At 42.3% G+C, this 15,765-nt stretch overlaps 1 protein-coding gene across 9 annotated transcripts in view; it reads left to right on the top strand.

The window, feature by feature from the left end:
* Nucleotides 1-15,765, top strand: part of IRAG1 (inositol 1,4,5-triphosphate receptor associated 1) — a 161,096-nt gene that overhangs the window by 80,268 nt on the left and 65,063 nt on the right. For 8 of the 9 annotated variants that reach the window (XM_043550135.1, XM_027819501.3, XM_037899811.2 and 5 more), the window contains exon 6: nucleotides 3,210-3,398. The exons of the other annotated variant lie outside the window; for it this stretch is intronic. In XM_043550135.1, coding sequence (XP_043406070.1) covers nucleotides 3,330-3,398 — 69 coding nt within the window. In that variant the 5' untranslated portion in view covers nucleotides 3,210-3,329. The remainder of the gene's footprint in view (nucleotides 1-3,209; nucleotides 3,399-15,765) is intronic. 9 annotated transcript variants of the gene reach the window in all.

Here is a 15,765-nt window from a genome sequence, read left to right as displayed (position 1 = left end):
CTAAACTGACCACCAGGGGTCGCAGTAAGGTTTTAGTGCTTAGTTTGTGACTACAATATAGAGTGAACACCACTTAAAATAATTCATGTTATATAGCATTTTTCCTCTTCAACTTGCTTTATAGACATTTACTAATTAACCCTTACAATATCCACGTGAAGTGGGTATTATCATCCCCTATTTGATGGAAAAGCTAAGTAAGAGAGGGTAAGGGGACAACATTTTTAAGCATCCATTAATCTGAGGTACCTCAATTTTTAGGTATCCAATTTGAGACACCAAGGGTCTGGTTTGTTTTTTAGAGGCGTCATGAACCTACAGCTTCCACTGATTTCCACTGGAGTTGTGGCTGCTTCACACCTCTGAAATAGTTTCTAGTGTAAGGTAATAGTTCTAACACCTCTAGTTTAGGCATCCAAAATTAGTGGAAGTTTTTGTGGATTTGAACTTGGAACCAAATTTTCAGAGTTGATGTCTGAGACAAGATTCAGCAGTTACTGGCTCCCAGTTCTGTGCTCACACCACTAAACCAGGCTCTTAGTCTGAGCATAGACAGTACGTAATGAAAACATTGAAGGTGTATATATACTTACAGGACTGCAGTTGTAACCCACACACCTCCTGGGTGTGGTGTTCTGTCCCATCTAGTGTCACTGAGATCAGTTAGAGAGAGAGAGATTAATGAGTCTGCTCTACAGCCTTAGCTAAGGGCCATATCATAGGCGCCAACTCCATGGGTGCTCTGAGGCTGGAGTACCCACGGGGAAAAATTAGTGGGTGCTCTGCACCCACTGGGAGCCAAGTTCTCCTCCCGCCGCCCCACCTCGTCCTCTCCCCGCCCCGCCCCCATAGCACGCCGTGTCCCCGCTCCTCCACCTACCTCCCAGCGCTTCCTGCCCGGCCGCCACCAAACAGCTGTTTGGCAGCGTTAGCACGCTCCAGGTGAGTGGGGAGGAGCGGAAACGTAGCGCTCTCAGGGGAAGAGGCAGGGCTGGGATTTGGGGAAGGAGTTGTAATATTGGCAGAGAGGGGGCGGAGTTGGGGCGGGGACTTTGGGGAAGGGGTGGAAAGAGGCTGGAAAGAGTTGGGGTGGGGCCTCATGGAAGGGGTGGAGTGGGGGCAGGTCTAGAGGCAGAGCGGGAGTCGAGCACTCACGTGAAAGAGGGGAAATCGGCGCCTATGGGCCATATGGCTTTAGCTCATGCAGTAGAGGCTCATGAACTAAGCTCCAGAGGTCCCAGTTTCGATCCTGACCACCAACCACCGGGGTATGTCAGTGTTACACAGTGCTAATATTTTTCTATCTTTAATTACAGTAACAAATTTATATAATACAATTTAAAATGATAGGATTGTGCACTTTAACTCTGTTCCTCTAATAAAGTAGCAGTTGCTTTCTTTCCCACTTGTTGCTAATAGACTTTATGCAAATGGAGCCATAAAATTCCTGCCAACCTTTATTTGGCATAATTGGTTTTTTCACTTTGCATAACTCTCACTGGAAAAGAGATGCCCCAGGCTGACCTGGGTTCTTTGGAACAGACCTAATAGCTATGGGAAGCTAGTAATTTACCACAGAAACCTCAAAACTCTAAGCTTGCTAAAAATACATGTCCCACATTTTTTCGGCATTCTTAAAAGCAGAAAAAATCCTCTTGAAAAGTACAAGTAAGAAAGAGTCCCCGGGAAATATGTTCTTGGACTGTGATGACTATATTGCCTTAATAAGTCCATCAGGTAGTCTTTTCTTAGAAGCAAAAGTTGTAATATATGATCTTGATTACTATATAGTCCCTGTCACCCAAATGGATCCAAAATGCTGTACAAATGATTTCCATAAGAATTACAGTAACCACCGCTGAAATTCAACTACTCTTGGGGTTAAATATGGTAGGTGTTTAACTGTGTTCTCAGCAATACTGCCTGATAGTTTAAGACAGGAAGCGAAGGATACTTCCTCCCGTTGAAAGTGCATAGAGAATTTAGGTAGGCAAATATAATTTCCAGAGTTGAAATTTGGTCAGGACAAGAGTTAATATCTTCAGCTTTTGCAAAAACGGCTACAGGATCAGACAGGACAAAGCCCTTAACACTAGTGTTAGCTATTGATGCATTACCTAGTGCAAAATAGTGGAACTGAACCTCAAACCCACTTAAACTGAGCCAGGTTTCAGAGTAGCAGCCATGTTGGTCTGTATCCGCAAAAAGAAAAGGAGTATTTGTGACACCTTAGAGACTAACAAATCTATTTGAGCGTAAGGTTTCGTGAGCTACAGTTCACTCCGATGAAGTGAGCTGTAGCTCATGAAAGCTAATGCTCAAATAAATTTCTTAGTCTCTAAGGTGCCACAAATACTCCTTTTCTTTGAACTGAGCCAGGCATTCAAGATTTAATGTGTTCATCAGCTTTGTTCTAGTCTCCTGAATGTTTGGTGAACATGGACTGAATGTCTGCATAGTTTGGAAGCCAGTGAACCTCCATTCCTGAAATCAGCCTCCCTTCTTCTTTCCCCCAATAATACTAGAGTAATCTAAAGTAAAACGGTGGGCTCTGATGAGTGTGAGAGGGCTAGAAAGCTGGCTGAGGCTTGTTCTTAGGATATTCCAGTTTGTTAAACCCAAACTGCTAAAAAAAAAAACGTGCAGAGGTATGATTCAATTGTAACTGCAGGAGTGAGCCTCCAGGGACCAATTTGTGAAAACCCTTTGCTAACCAAACTGTGCAAGGTATACATATACCTATTCAATACTAGCTCAGAGGAAAAGTGGCACCTCCTGAATCAGCAACATTTCCTCTTGGGGATTTTCCTTTCTCATCCTCCTTAGCGTATCAGATCTGAGATCACATTCTGCAGTAGTAAGGTTGCAGTGTTTGTTCAGGGATATAATGTAGGTATCAATTGCACGCTCTCCATTTTTTAGAGAGCTTTTTGAAAGGGCAGTTCATAGTCACAAGCGAATCAGATGTGAAAAGTCTGAAAAATCTCCTAAGAAACTGGAAAAAAAAAATGAAGCAAAATAAGGAAGATTGTTCTTTTAAATATTTTATCATGTTATATTTGATCTTTGAAATTTTAGTTAATAAAATGCAAGAAGACACATCATTTTTAATTTTAAGCTTTATTACTGTTTGTTGTTATAAAGTGATCCCCAGTGTTTGAACATAGATTTTAAATGGATTTGATTTGTATTTTTGGCATACACTATAGTCTGTGGATCACAAGGCATCTCAATGCTTATCCCTTGAGGTTAACTTGAAACAGACATTCCCAGCAGTGCATGGTCTTTTTAGTCCACATTGCAGTCCATCGTGTCTCTCACCACCTACCATGCCAACCCTACCTGAAGACGAGGGACAGACACCAGAAGCACAACTCACCAGTTCTTCTCCAGTCAAAGTAAGCAAACTTAAAAATCTATTCTATTAATACTGTGTTGCACAAATCTAAGACTGAACCCTGTCACTTTGTATACTTTCTGAAGTTTGTAAAATTATATACAGATTTTGTACATGGCTTTTATAAAGGAAAATCATGCCTCAGCAATCTATTAGAATGCTTTGAGGGTGTCAACAAATATGTGAACTAAGGTGATCCAGTGGATATAGTGTACTTGAACTTTCAGAAAGCTACATGGTCCCTCACCAAAGGCTTTTAGGCAAAATAGGTGGTCATGGGATGAGAGGGAAGGTCTTCTCGTGGATCAGTAACTGGTTAAAAGATGGGAAACAAAGGGTAGGAATAAATGGTCAGTTGTTACAATGGAGATAGGTAAATAGCGGAGTCCCCCAAATCTCTGTAGTGGGACCAGTGCTGTTCAACTTAGTAAATTATCTGGAAAAGGGGGTAAACAGTGAGGTGGCAAAGTTTGCAGATGATATTAAACTACTCAAGACAGATACTCAAGTCCAAAGCTGACTGTGAAGCATTACAAAGGGATCTCAGTAACCTGAGTGACTGTGCAATAATATGACAGATGAAATTCAATGTTAGTAAGTGCAAAGTAACGCACATTGGAAAAAATCGTCCCAACTATACATACAAAATGATGGCATCTAAATTGGCTGTTACCACTCAAGAAAGAGATCTTGGAGTCATCCTGAAGAGTTCTCTGAAAACGTTGGTTCAGCGTGCAGTGGTAGTCAAAAAAAGCTAGCAGAATGTTAGGAACCATAAGGAAAGGGAGAGATAATAAGACAGAAAATATAATGCCACTATATTAATCTGTGAATACTGCATGCAGTTCTGGTTGCCCCATCTCAAAAAAGATATTTTAGAACTGGAAAAAGTACAGAGAAGGGCAACAAAAATGATTGGGGTATGGAACAGCTGCCATAAGAGAAGAAATTAAAAAGACTGGGGCTGTTTAGAAAAGAGATGATTAAGGGAGGATATGACAGAAGTCTATAAAATCATCAGTGGTGTGGAGAAAGTGAATAGGGAAGTGTTATTCACTCCTTCACATAACACAAAACCAGGGATCACCCATTGACATTAATAGGCAGCAAGTTTAAAACAAATATAAGGAAGTACTTCTTCACATAACACCCACTCAACCTGTGGAACTCATTGGCAAGGAATGATGTGAAGGCCAAAATATAACTTGGTTCTAAAAAGAATTGAAGGATAGGTCCATCAGTGGCTATTAGCCAAGATGGTCATGGATGCAACCCCATGCTCTGGGTATCCCTAAGCCTTTGTTTGCCAGAAGCTGGGACTGGATGACCAGGGATGGATCACTAGATAGATTGCACTTTTCTGTTCAGTCCCTCTGAAGTATCTGACACCAACCACAGTCAGAAGACAGGAGATTGGGCTAGCTGAACCATTGGTCTGGTCCTGTTGATCAGTATTTGTATACTTAGGGTTCGTCCATTACATCAAATGGTTTATATATATAATGGATGAGAGCTCTACTTTTTCAAGTATAGTACCTTCAGTTTGTTTTGGAAACTTATATTACTTACTTATTATAACATTCTTTGCTATTTATTCCAAAGCTGCCCAAAAATGTCATGTTCTTCCAGAGACCATGAATAAAAAAGAATTATGAAAACATACGTATACTGTCTGTTTTATTGCAACAAGGAATTGGAGTAATTTCTTTGCATTTTCAGAACTAAATTACAGTATAATGTACAATAACTTAACATCTGAGGAAAGAACTGAGTCTTGTAGACGCTTTAAGCTAAAACTAGAAGCACTGTTGCTCTCAGAGCTACAGAGCTTGTTTCTGAAGATGTTATCTTGTTGATGCATGATGGAAATCTATTCTGTCTACAGTATCTATCAGCACTTCACTCATCACAATGGTATCTGATCATGTAACAAAATTACATAAAGTCCAAATGGGTAGGCTACATAGAAGTCTACATGCAATTTTGTAATTTTAGATAAATAAAATAACCAATAAAATACAGTTTGGCCTTCAAATAATTTGTATGTTCCTTTAAAGATTTTTTTTAAAAAAAATTTCTCAACCAATTGTTTTTTTTTTAATAAAAATCCTATTCTTTCCTGAGATAAGTATGAATGTCTAGCTGAACAAAACAACATCCTTACATATAACAATTAAAGAATCACAGCCCCACCAGGTTATCCTGTTTTATGCAACCTGGTGAAAATGTAGAGAGGATTTATATCCTGGCATGATTTCAGTTAAAATTTATCATTGTCACTGGAGCTAGGACACTGTATTCTACACTTTGGATAAAAACATCCGCTTCTTTTCTTTTAACATCATAGGAAAATATTGTCAGCAATGAACCCTTCATTGATTTGTCATGCATTCCATCAAAATTGCACATTTTGCTGAGGGTTAGTTTCCTGGTTTCAGATAAACACCCCAGTTGGATTCAAGTTTAGCAAACGATTAGTTGGGAACATACAGTAGGTCAAGCAGATTACTTTTATCTGTCATGTGCAAATTGTATTTGAGTGTACTAGATACTCATTGTGAGCTTGCTAGGCAGAGCACACTAGAAGAGGACTAGTATGAGAAACATGAACATCTAGATCTAAAAATTTTTTTAATCTGGATGGATATAACAGCATAGCCTCCTGTTCTAAAAACTAGTTTAAAATAAACTACAGTAAGTGACAGATTATGAATCTTTGTTTACCAGGCAAAACACTTGCTCTTCAGAGGAATATCATTTTAAGGGGTAAGAAAACAGAAGAAAGAATTTAAGCAACAAGCTACTTTTAATCCTATCTAAATGTTTGGAACAAGGATTACAACTGGCAAATGTCTGGGCTAGGAGTTGAACGTGTATGTGCCTGTCACCACCAGTGGGCCGTACTGCAGCCTGAGTCCTACAGCATAATCTAGATATTAGCTTAAAATAATGATAAATAAAGTAGTTCTGTTTTTCACTAGCTGGAAAAATTCCCACTGAAGTCAATAGAAGCAGGGTTTTAAGTAAGGAGGAACACAGCTCCCTTTCAGGTTGGTGAAATGAGGACTTGCCAAGCAGGGGCAAGTCGGAGAAGCAGGAGAAGCTAGTGACTGATGGAGGAATTTCTGGGGCTCTGATCCTTTCCTGCTACTAAACAGAGCAACAGTAGTATCTGCTGGGAGAAGAGATGTCCCAACTTGAAGTCTTCCTACCTTCCTCTTTTTTCAGATAGTAATATTTGTCCTCTAGGAGGCCCTCATTCTCTATAGGAGATAAACTCCATCCTATCAGCTTCCTTTATGTAGAACCTCTTTCTAGAAATTTTTAAGATATTTAATCTGCAGAAAATTGCATTGGGTTTTCCAAAATTTAAGGAAGAAACCTTGGGTCCATGTTTTTAATTTATTTTTACATCAATACAGATTCTCCAACTTGCCCAAGTCAAAACAACAATATTGGGTATGATTTTCAAAAGCACTCAGCATTGGCCTAACTCTGCTCGCATTGACTTTAGTGGGAAATGAGTTAGGCCAATGCTGAAGGCTTTTGAAAATCCCACTCAGTGTCTTTAGGAAAAAGGATTGGTAAATACTAGGGATGTGCACCTACCCAGCTCCACACACTGCCCACACGCATGCACCCTGTTGCTTGGTTGGCTAAGGGTCTGCTTGTGGACATGTATGCCTTACAGATACATTTCTCCTCTTCTCTTCTCTCTTCTCCCTGCTCTCTTCCTCCTGCTGCATCCTATCTCCACAGCATGATGCAACATTGAGACCTGTAATAACGGACACTAAAATTGGTGAGCGTGAGCACCCCCTCCTATTCTGATGCACTCTAACCCCTGACACTGAATAGGAATGTTGCCTGAATAGGGAGTGCAGGATAGGTCTTGTGTGTGTCTTGCCCCCATAGAACATTAAACAGATTTTTTTTTGACAAGACCATTCATTCAGCACTGAAATGGTTTATACAGAATGATTGCTCAGGACACAAATCGTATCCCTTTTTCTGACTTCGATGTTGTGTCCCTTTATAAATTCACTTTCTTAGAATGAACTGACTTGCAATAACAACCAGAATCAGTTGATCATAGGGTTTTAGAATTAAAAAAAAATTGAATAGATTCCTACAGTTACATGAAGAAGCTAGAGACTAAATTATCTGCGGATATGTGATAGCAGATTTTTGAGGCTGTGTGTAATTCTCCCCTGGGATTAGAACCTGGCTGTCTCAAGCCTTCTGTATTCTTTTCCAACTGCATGTTATCAGGGTCCAATGGAAGCTCTCCCTTTCCCTCTTTTTAGTATAGAGAGTCCCTTTACCATCTTCAAGCCGCCTCCTTCTTCAACTATAATCTTATTTTACTGGCTCTCCTCAGTTCTGATGACATATCATCCTATTATATTTTTAACTTTTCTTTTAGACCATTTACTTTATTCCATCATCCAAATCTTGATATTGCTCCTTTGACTGTTTCTTATTCCAAATTGTATGAGATATTGATTTTCTTTTCAATTGCTGGTTCTTATCCCCTTTATTTTGAAAGGGAAAAAAGCCTCTCATTTTTATTCTGTCTTGCTCTCCTATCAAGAGAGCTACAACTGTGAATTTCAGTACGCTACTGCCCTCTCTATGCCCCCAGTTCAGCAAATCACTTAAGTATATGTTTAAAGATGAGCTTAAGCCCCTTCAAAATCAAAGTTAAATTAAGCATGTGGCTATGTGCTTTGCTGAATAGGAATGGTTTTACGCATATGCTTAAAGTTAACTACATGCTTAAATACCTTGTGGAATTGGGGCCTAAGCAGGAAAGGAAAAAAAACATTTTAGTTGTCAGAACATTCTATGATAACAATAGCCAGTCCTTGTGTTACATGAGTTACTTAAAACAAGAATCCATTTAACTAAAATAAGATTTACTCGTTGGGTTTATTTTAAGGATAATCTGGTCAACTAAACTAAATATTTGTTATCTAGGTACCTGTATTGTCCTTGATTTCTCATGTACCCAAAACTCCCATTGACATCAATGAATTTTCAGTATGTCCCAGTATTGCAGGATCAAACTCTAATGTAAAAGATAGATAATGTAAATATTGGGTTGTCAATGCAAAAATTGACTTCCACAGATAGGGAATGTAGGATTGTTTTCTTAGTTTAATTAAATTAGTTATTACTTTCTACTTCAAAGGCTCTTACGCAAAGTAAGCAGTCATGGGATAAGAGGGACGGTCCTCTCATGGATCAGTAACTGGTTAAAAGATGGGAAACAAAGGGTAGGAATAAATGGTCAGTTGTTGCTATGGGGACAAGTAAATAGCAGAGCCCCCAAGGCTCTGTTCTAGGACAAGTGCTGTTCAACTTATTCATAATATTATCTGGAAAAGGGGGTGTCAAGGTTCCTTCCCCACTCTGAACTCCAGGGTACAGATGTGGGGACCTGCATGAAAACCTCCTAAGCTTATTTTTACCAGCTTAGGTTAAAACTTCCCCAAGGTACAAACTATTTTACCTTTTGCCCTTGGACTTTATTGCTGCCACCACCAAGCGTCTAACAGATATATAACTGGCAAAGAGCCCGCTTGGAAACGTCTTTCCCCCCAAAATCCTCCCCAAATCCTGGGGAAGGCTTGATAAAAACCCTCACCAATTTGCATAGGTGAACACAGACCCAAACCCTTGGATCTTAAGAACAATGAAAAAGCAATCAGGTTCTTAAAAGAAGAATTTTAATTGAAGAAAAAGTAAAAGAATCACCTCTGTAAAATCAGGATGGTAAAAACCTTACAGGGTAGTTAGATTCAAAACAGAGAATCCCTCTAGGCAAAACCTTAATTTACAAAAAGACACAAAAACAGGAATATCCTTTCCATTCAGCACAGTTTATTTTCTCAGCCATTTAAACAAACAGAATCTAACGCATATCTAGCTAGATTACTTACTAAGTTCTAAGACTCCATTCCTTTCTGTTCCTGGCAAAAGCATCACACAGACAGAGAGAACCTTTGTTTCTCCCCCCCTCCAGCTTTTTAAAGTATCTTGTCTCCTCATTGGTCATTTTGGTCAGGTGCCAGCGAGGTTATCCTAGCTTCTTAACCCTTTACAGGAGAAAGGGTTTTTCCTCTGGCCAGGAGGGATTTTAAAGGTGTTTATCCTTCCCTTTATATTTATGACACGCCCCCCAAATCACAGATAGGGTGAAACGCTGGCTGGGATTTCTTTCTGGAGCTCTAGGAGAAAACAGAGTTAATAAGACACATGCACCTCTAAATATACTACCAAGTATATAAAGACTAACAATATTTTCCACATCTCAAGGACGATTTTAACCAGTTGATTCTGGGAAACTTGCACGGGAGAGTGCATCAGCCACTTTGTTAGAAGCTCCTGAGATGTGTTGGATGTCGAAATCAAAATCTTGGAGAGCTAAACTCCACTGAATAAGTTTTTTGTTATTTCCCATGGCGGTGTGTAGCGCAGCATGGTCGATTTGCAGGTGGAAACGCCGTCCCCAAACATATGGGTGTAGCTTTTCCAGAGCGTAGACAATAGCATAACATTCTTTGTCACTGACTGACCAGTTGCTTTCCCTCTCAGACAGCTTCTTGCTGAGAAACACTACAGGGTGGAATTCTTGATCCGGTCCTTCCTGCATTAAAACTGCTCCCACACCACGCTCGGACGCATCTGTGGTTACTAGGAATGGTTTGTCAAAGTCTGGGGCCCTTAGTACAGGGTCAGACATGAGTGTCGCTTTAAGCTGGTTAAAGGCCTTCTGACACTCTTCGGTCCACTGAACGGCATTTGGCTGTTTCTTTTGGGTTAGGTCTGTCAGTGGGGTGGTGATTTGGCTGTATTGCGGTACAAATGGCCTGTAATAACCGGCCAAGCCTAAGAAGGATTGAACCTGTTTCTTTGACTTTGGGACAGGCCACTTTTGGATAGCATCCATTTTGGCCTGTAGGGGGTTGATAGTTCCTTGACCCACCTGGTGTCCAAGGTAAGTCACTCTGTTTAGGCCTATTTGACACTTCTTAGCCTTAACAGTTAGTCCTGCCTCCCTTATGCGCTCGAAGACTTTTTGTAGATGTTCCAGGTGTTCTGCCCAGGAATCCAAAAATATGGCCACATCGTCAAGGTAGGCAACTGCATATTCTCCTAATCCTGCTAGAAGACCATCTACAAGTCTTTGGAAGGTGGCGAGTGCATTCCGCAGCCCAAAAGGGAGCACATTAAATTCATACAGCCCGACATGTGTGGTGAAGGCTGACCTTTCTTTGGCGGATTCATCTAGCGGTACCTGCCAATACCCCTTGGTTAAGTCCAAGGTAGAGATGAACTGGGCCCGTCCCAGTTTCTCTAATAGTTCATCTGTGTGTGGCATTGGATAGTTGTCTGGGCGAGTTACAGCATTTAGCTTACGGTAGTCCATGCAAAAACGTATCTCCCCATCTGGTTTGGGAACTAGAACCACTGGAGATGCCCATGCACTGCCAGAGGGGCGGATTATACCCATCTGTAACATATCCTGGATCTCCCGTTCTATAGCAGTTTTAGCTTGAGGAGACACCCGCTAAGGTTGGACTTTACTTGGGTGAGCATTAGCTGCGTCAATGGAGTCGTATGCCCGTTCAGTGAGTCTGGGGTGGCTGACAACGTCAGCGTGTAGCTAGTGCACAGCTCCTGGATCTGCTGTTGCTGCATACGCCCAAGGTTTATGGAGAGGTTCACCTCTTCTACGCCACCAGCATTTTTCCCTTTGTAGTAGACACCTTCAGGCCACTCGGTGTCATCTCCTCCCTGGGCTGTAAACTGACAAACCTTTAATTCTCTGGAATAAAAGGGCTTTAGAGAATTAAGATGGTACACCTTAGGCTTTTGGTTTGAAGTGGGGAATGCTATGAGATAATTAACAGCTCCCAGGCGCTCCTGGACCGTGAGTGGCCCTTCCCATGAAGCTTCCATTTTATGGGCCTGGAGCACCCTTAAGACCATGACCTGGTCCCCTACTTTGAAGGAACGCTCTCTGGCATGTTTATCATACCAGGCTTTTTGCCCTTTTTGAGCATCCTGTAAGTTTTCTTTAGCAAGGGCTAGAGAGGTTCGGAGGGTGTTTTGTAGGTTAGTTACAAAGTCCAGAATGTTAGTTCCTGGAGAAGGTGTAAATCCCTCCCATTGCTGCTTCACCAACTGTAATTGCCTCTTAACCTCGCGGCCATATACAAGTTCAAATGGTGAAAACCCTAAATTGGGATGTGGTACAGCTCTGTAGGCAAAGAGTAACTGCTGCAACACTAGGTCCCAATCATTGGAGTGCTCATTTACGAATTTACGTATCATGGCCCCCAAAGTTCCATTAAACTTCTCCACCATGCCATTTGTTTGATGGTGGTAAGGAGTGGCAACCAAGTGATTTACCCCATGAGCTTCCCAAAAGTTTTCCATAGTTCCTGCCAGGAAATTAGTTCCTGCATCTGTGAGGATGTCGGAAGGCCAACCTACCCTGGTAAAAATGTCTGCTAGTGCCTGGCACACACTTTTAGCCCTGGTGTTGCTTAGAGCTACTGCTTCTGGCCATCAGGTGGCAAAATCCATGAAAGTCAGTATGTACTGCTTTCCTCTGGGTGTCTTTTTTGGAAAAGGACCCAGAATATCCACAGCTACTCGCTGAAATGGAACTTCAATGATGGGGAGTGGCTGGAGAGGGGCTTTGACCTGGTCTTGGGGTTTTCCCACTTTTTGGCATACCTCACAAGACCGGACATAGGTAGAAACGCCCTTGCCCATTCCCTCCCAGTGGAATGACCTCCCCAAACAGTCTTTGGTCCTGTTCACCCCAGCATGGCCACTAGGATGATCGTGGGCTAAGCTCAAGAGCTTTACCCAGTACCTAGTTGGAACTACCAACTGTCTCTGAGGATGCCAGTCTTCCTGGTGTCCCCCAGAAAGAGTTTCCTTGTATAAAAGTCCTCTTTCTACAACAAACCTGGATCAATTAGAAGAGCTGAGAGGCAGTGGGTTGCTCCATGCCGCCGTCCAAGCTCTCTGGATGCTTTCATCTGCTTCCTGTTTGGTCTCGAACTGTTCCCTTGATGCTGGAGACATCAGTTCCTCATTGGATTGTGGACCTATGCTTGGTCCCTCTGGAAGCGATGTAGGGGATGGGACTGTTTCCGTTGACTGTGAACCGCTCTCTGCTCGTGCATTATGTTGGGGTTCAGGCTTCGGCTGAGCCTCTTGTGTAGGGTTATCAGCTGCTGCTGGTTCAGGTTCAGTGGGGCCCTCTGGTGTTGGGGTTGCAAATACTGGATTCAGTGCTCGCAATGGGTCCGGTGCTGGTTGTTCCGCCGGTTATGGTTCTGTGACTGGCTCTGTCTGGGTCTCTGGGACTGGATCCACTACTGCTGTTGCAGACATTGGCCTGGGGTCCGGGTCCATCACCTCTGACTGGGTCCTGGTAGAAGTTTCTGGAACAGAGCTAGGCATGACGGCTTGTTTAGCCTGGCTGCGGGTGACCATTCCCACCCTCTTGGCTAGCTTCACCTGATTGGCCAAGTCTTCCCCCAACAGCATGGGGATGGGATAATCATCATAGACTGCAAAAGTCCATGTTCCTGACCAGCTCTTGTACTGGACAGGCAACTTGGCTGTAGGCAAATTGAAAGAGTTGGACTTGAAGGGTTGAATCGTCACTTGGATCTCGGGGTTGATTAAATTGGGGTCCACTAAGGAAGCATGGATAGCCGATACTTGTGCTCCGGTGTCCCTCTACAAGATGACCTTCTTCCCGCACACACTCAGTTTCCCTCCGCTATGAAGGTATCTGGGAGGTATCTGGGCCTGAGGACCTCTGGTGTGATTCTGGTGCAATGAACGGTAATCTGTTGGGGTTCTTGGGGCAGTTGGCCTTTACATGCCCCGGCTCATTACATTTAAAACATCGTCCAGCTGATGGGTCACTGGGGCGAGGTGGGTTGCTGGAGAACGGTGTGGTGGGATGATAAGGTGTCTGGAGGGTTCCTTGGGGGGTAATTGGTGTCTTGGGCTGCCCCCGGTAGTAGGGTGTGGTCTGAGGTTGGCCCTTCTGGTATCCGCTCCAACTGCGACCAGTTTTTTTCTTTTCTGCCACCTCCACCCATTTGGCTCCAATCTCTCCCACCTCGATTACAGTTTTGGGCTTCCCATCTAGGCTGTATCTTTCTATTTCCTCAGGAACACCCTCTAAGAACTGCTCCATTTGCATTAGGAAGGGCAAATCTTCTGGAGATTTAACACTTGCTCCTGATATCCGGGCGTCCCAATGTTTCACAATGTGGTAGGCATGTCGGGTAAATGACACGTCTGGTTTCCGCCTTAGGGCTCTGAACCGCCGACGGGAATGCTCGGGTGTTAGCCCCATTCTGACTCTCACCTTGGTTTTAAACAGTTCTTACTGGTTCATGTGTTCTTTAGGCATTTCAGCCGCCACCTCTGCTAAGGGTCCACTCAGCTGCGGCCTCAGCTCTACCATGTATTGGTCTGTAGAGATGCTGTACCCAAGGCAGACACTTTCAAAGTTTTCTAAGAAGGCCTCTGTTTCATCGCCTGCCTTGTAGGTGGGGAACTTTCTGGGATGGGAAATGGTACCTGGAGAAGGATTGCTGGGGGTTGTTGGTATATTCTGCTGAGCCTTTGCCTTCTTCATCTCCAGTGCATGCTTTCTCTCTCTTTCCTTCTCCTCCAGTTCTTTGTCACTTGCCTCCATAGCTCTCCTGAGGGCAGCCTCTTGGTTTTTTTCTGCCTCTTTCGCTGCCTCCATTTCTTTGTCCTTTGCCTCCATTTCTCTCCTGTGGGCAGCTTCTAGGGCTTTTTCTGCCTCTTTCACTGCCTCCAGTCTGGCTAACTCCAATTTGTGTTGTGTCTTGGTTTCTCTCATCTTTGCCTCTCTATTTTTAACTAACTTTACACCCAAGAGTTAGAAATAAAACAAACAAACAAACAAACACTTGGCTTGTAAAATTTTGCTGTGCTGTAATATGGTACCTATATTCTCTGATAGCGATGGTCAGCCTACAGAAAAATCCTTAAAAAAAAAAACCAAACACACACCTAACACCTTTTGTCTCCAGGTAAATAGACAGAAAACCCCTCTAGTTGCTCTTAGGTAAAAAAAAAAAAACAACTTCTTCAGGTCTGTGAAGACTTATGAATTTTCCTGCAGGAGGTTAACTACCCCGCCTTTAGGTAGAGAAAACTCCAGCTCACAAAAGACAATTCCCTTTTTGTCTCTGCTCTGGCCTCCAAGCAGAGAAAAAAAAAAACCTCTAACTGCTTTCAGCTTAAAACCTGTTTTCCAGCAGCCCAAAGGAAAAAAATATTTCCTTTTAAAATCTGTGCTTTTGGTTCAAAAAAAATCTCAAATTGATCTCAAAATGATTTCAAATTAATCCCACGACTGTGCCACCATGTCAAGGTTTCTTCCCCACTCTGAACTCTAGGGTACAGATGTGGGGACCTGCATGAAAACCTCCTAAGCTTACTTTTACCAGCTTAAAACTTCCCCAAGGTACAAACTATTTTACCTTTTGCCCTTGGACTTTATTGCTGCCATCACCAAGCATCTAATAGATATATAACTGGCAAAGAGCCCGCTTGGAAACGTCTTTCCCCCCAAAATCCTCCCCAAATCCTGGGGAAGGCTTGATAAAAATCCTCACCAATTTGCATAGGTGAACACAGACCCAAACCCTTGGATCTTAAGAACAATGAAAAAGCAATCAGGTTCTTAAAAGAAGAATTTTAATTGAAGAAAAAGTAAAAGAATCACCTCTGTAAAATCAGGATGGTAAATATGTTTTGAATCTAATTACCCTGTAAGGTAGAGAATCCCTCTAGGCAAAACCTTAATTTACAAAAAGACACGAAAACAGGAATATCCTTTCCATTCAGCACAGTTTATTTTCTCAGCCATTTAAACAAACAGAATCTAACGCATATCTAGCTAGATTACTTACTAAGTTCTAAGACTCCATTCCTTTCTGTTCCTGGCAAAAGCATCACACAGACAGAGAGAACCTTTGTTTCTGCCCCCCCTCCAGCTTTTTAAAGTATCTTGTCTCCTCATTGGTCATTTTGGTCAGGTGCCAGCGAGGTTATCCTAGCTTCTTAACCCTTTACAGGAGAAAGGGTTTTTCCTCTTGCCAGGAGAGATTTTAAAGATATTTACCCTTCCCTTTATATTTATGACAGGGGGTAAACAGTGAAGTGACAAAGTCTGCAGACAATACTAAATTACTCAAGATAGTTAAGTCCAAAGTTGACTGCAAAGAATTACAAAGGGATCTCATTAAGCTGGGTGACTGGGCAACAAAATGGCAGATGAAATT

This window comes from Chelonia mydas, chromosome 6 (assembly GCF_015237465.2).
Source record: "Chelonia mydas isolate rCheMyd1 chromosome 6, rCheMyd1.pri.v2, whole genome shotgun sequence".
In the NCBI taxonomy this organism is placed as follows: Eukaryota; Metazoa; Chordata; order Testudines; family Cheloniidae; genus Chelonia; species Chelonia mydas.
The sequence above is the reverse complement of the archived record's forward strand: the minus strand, read 5'-3'. Positions and strand labels throughout refer to the sequence as shown.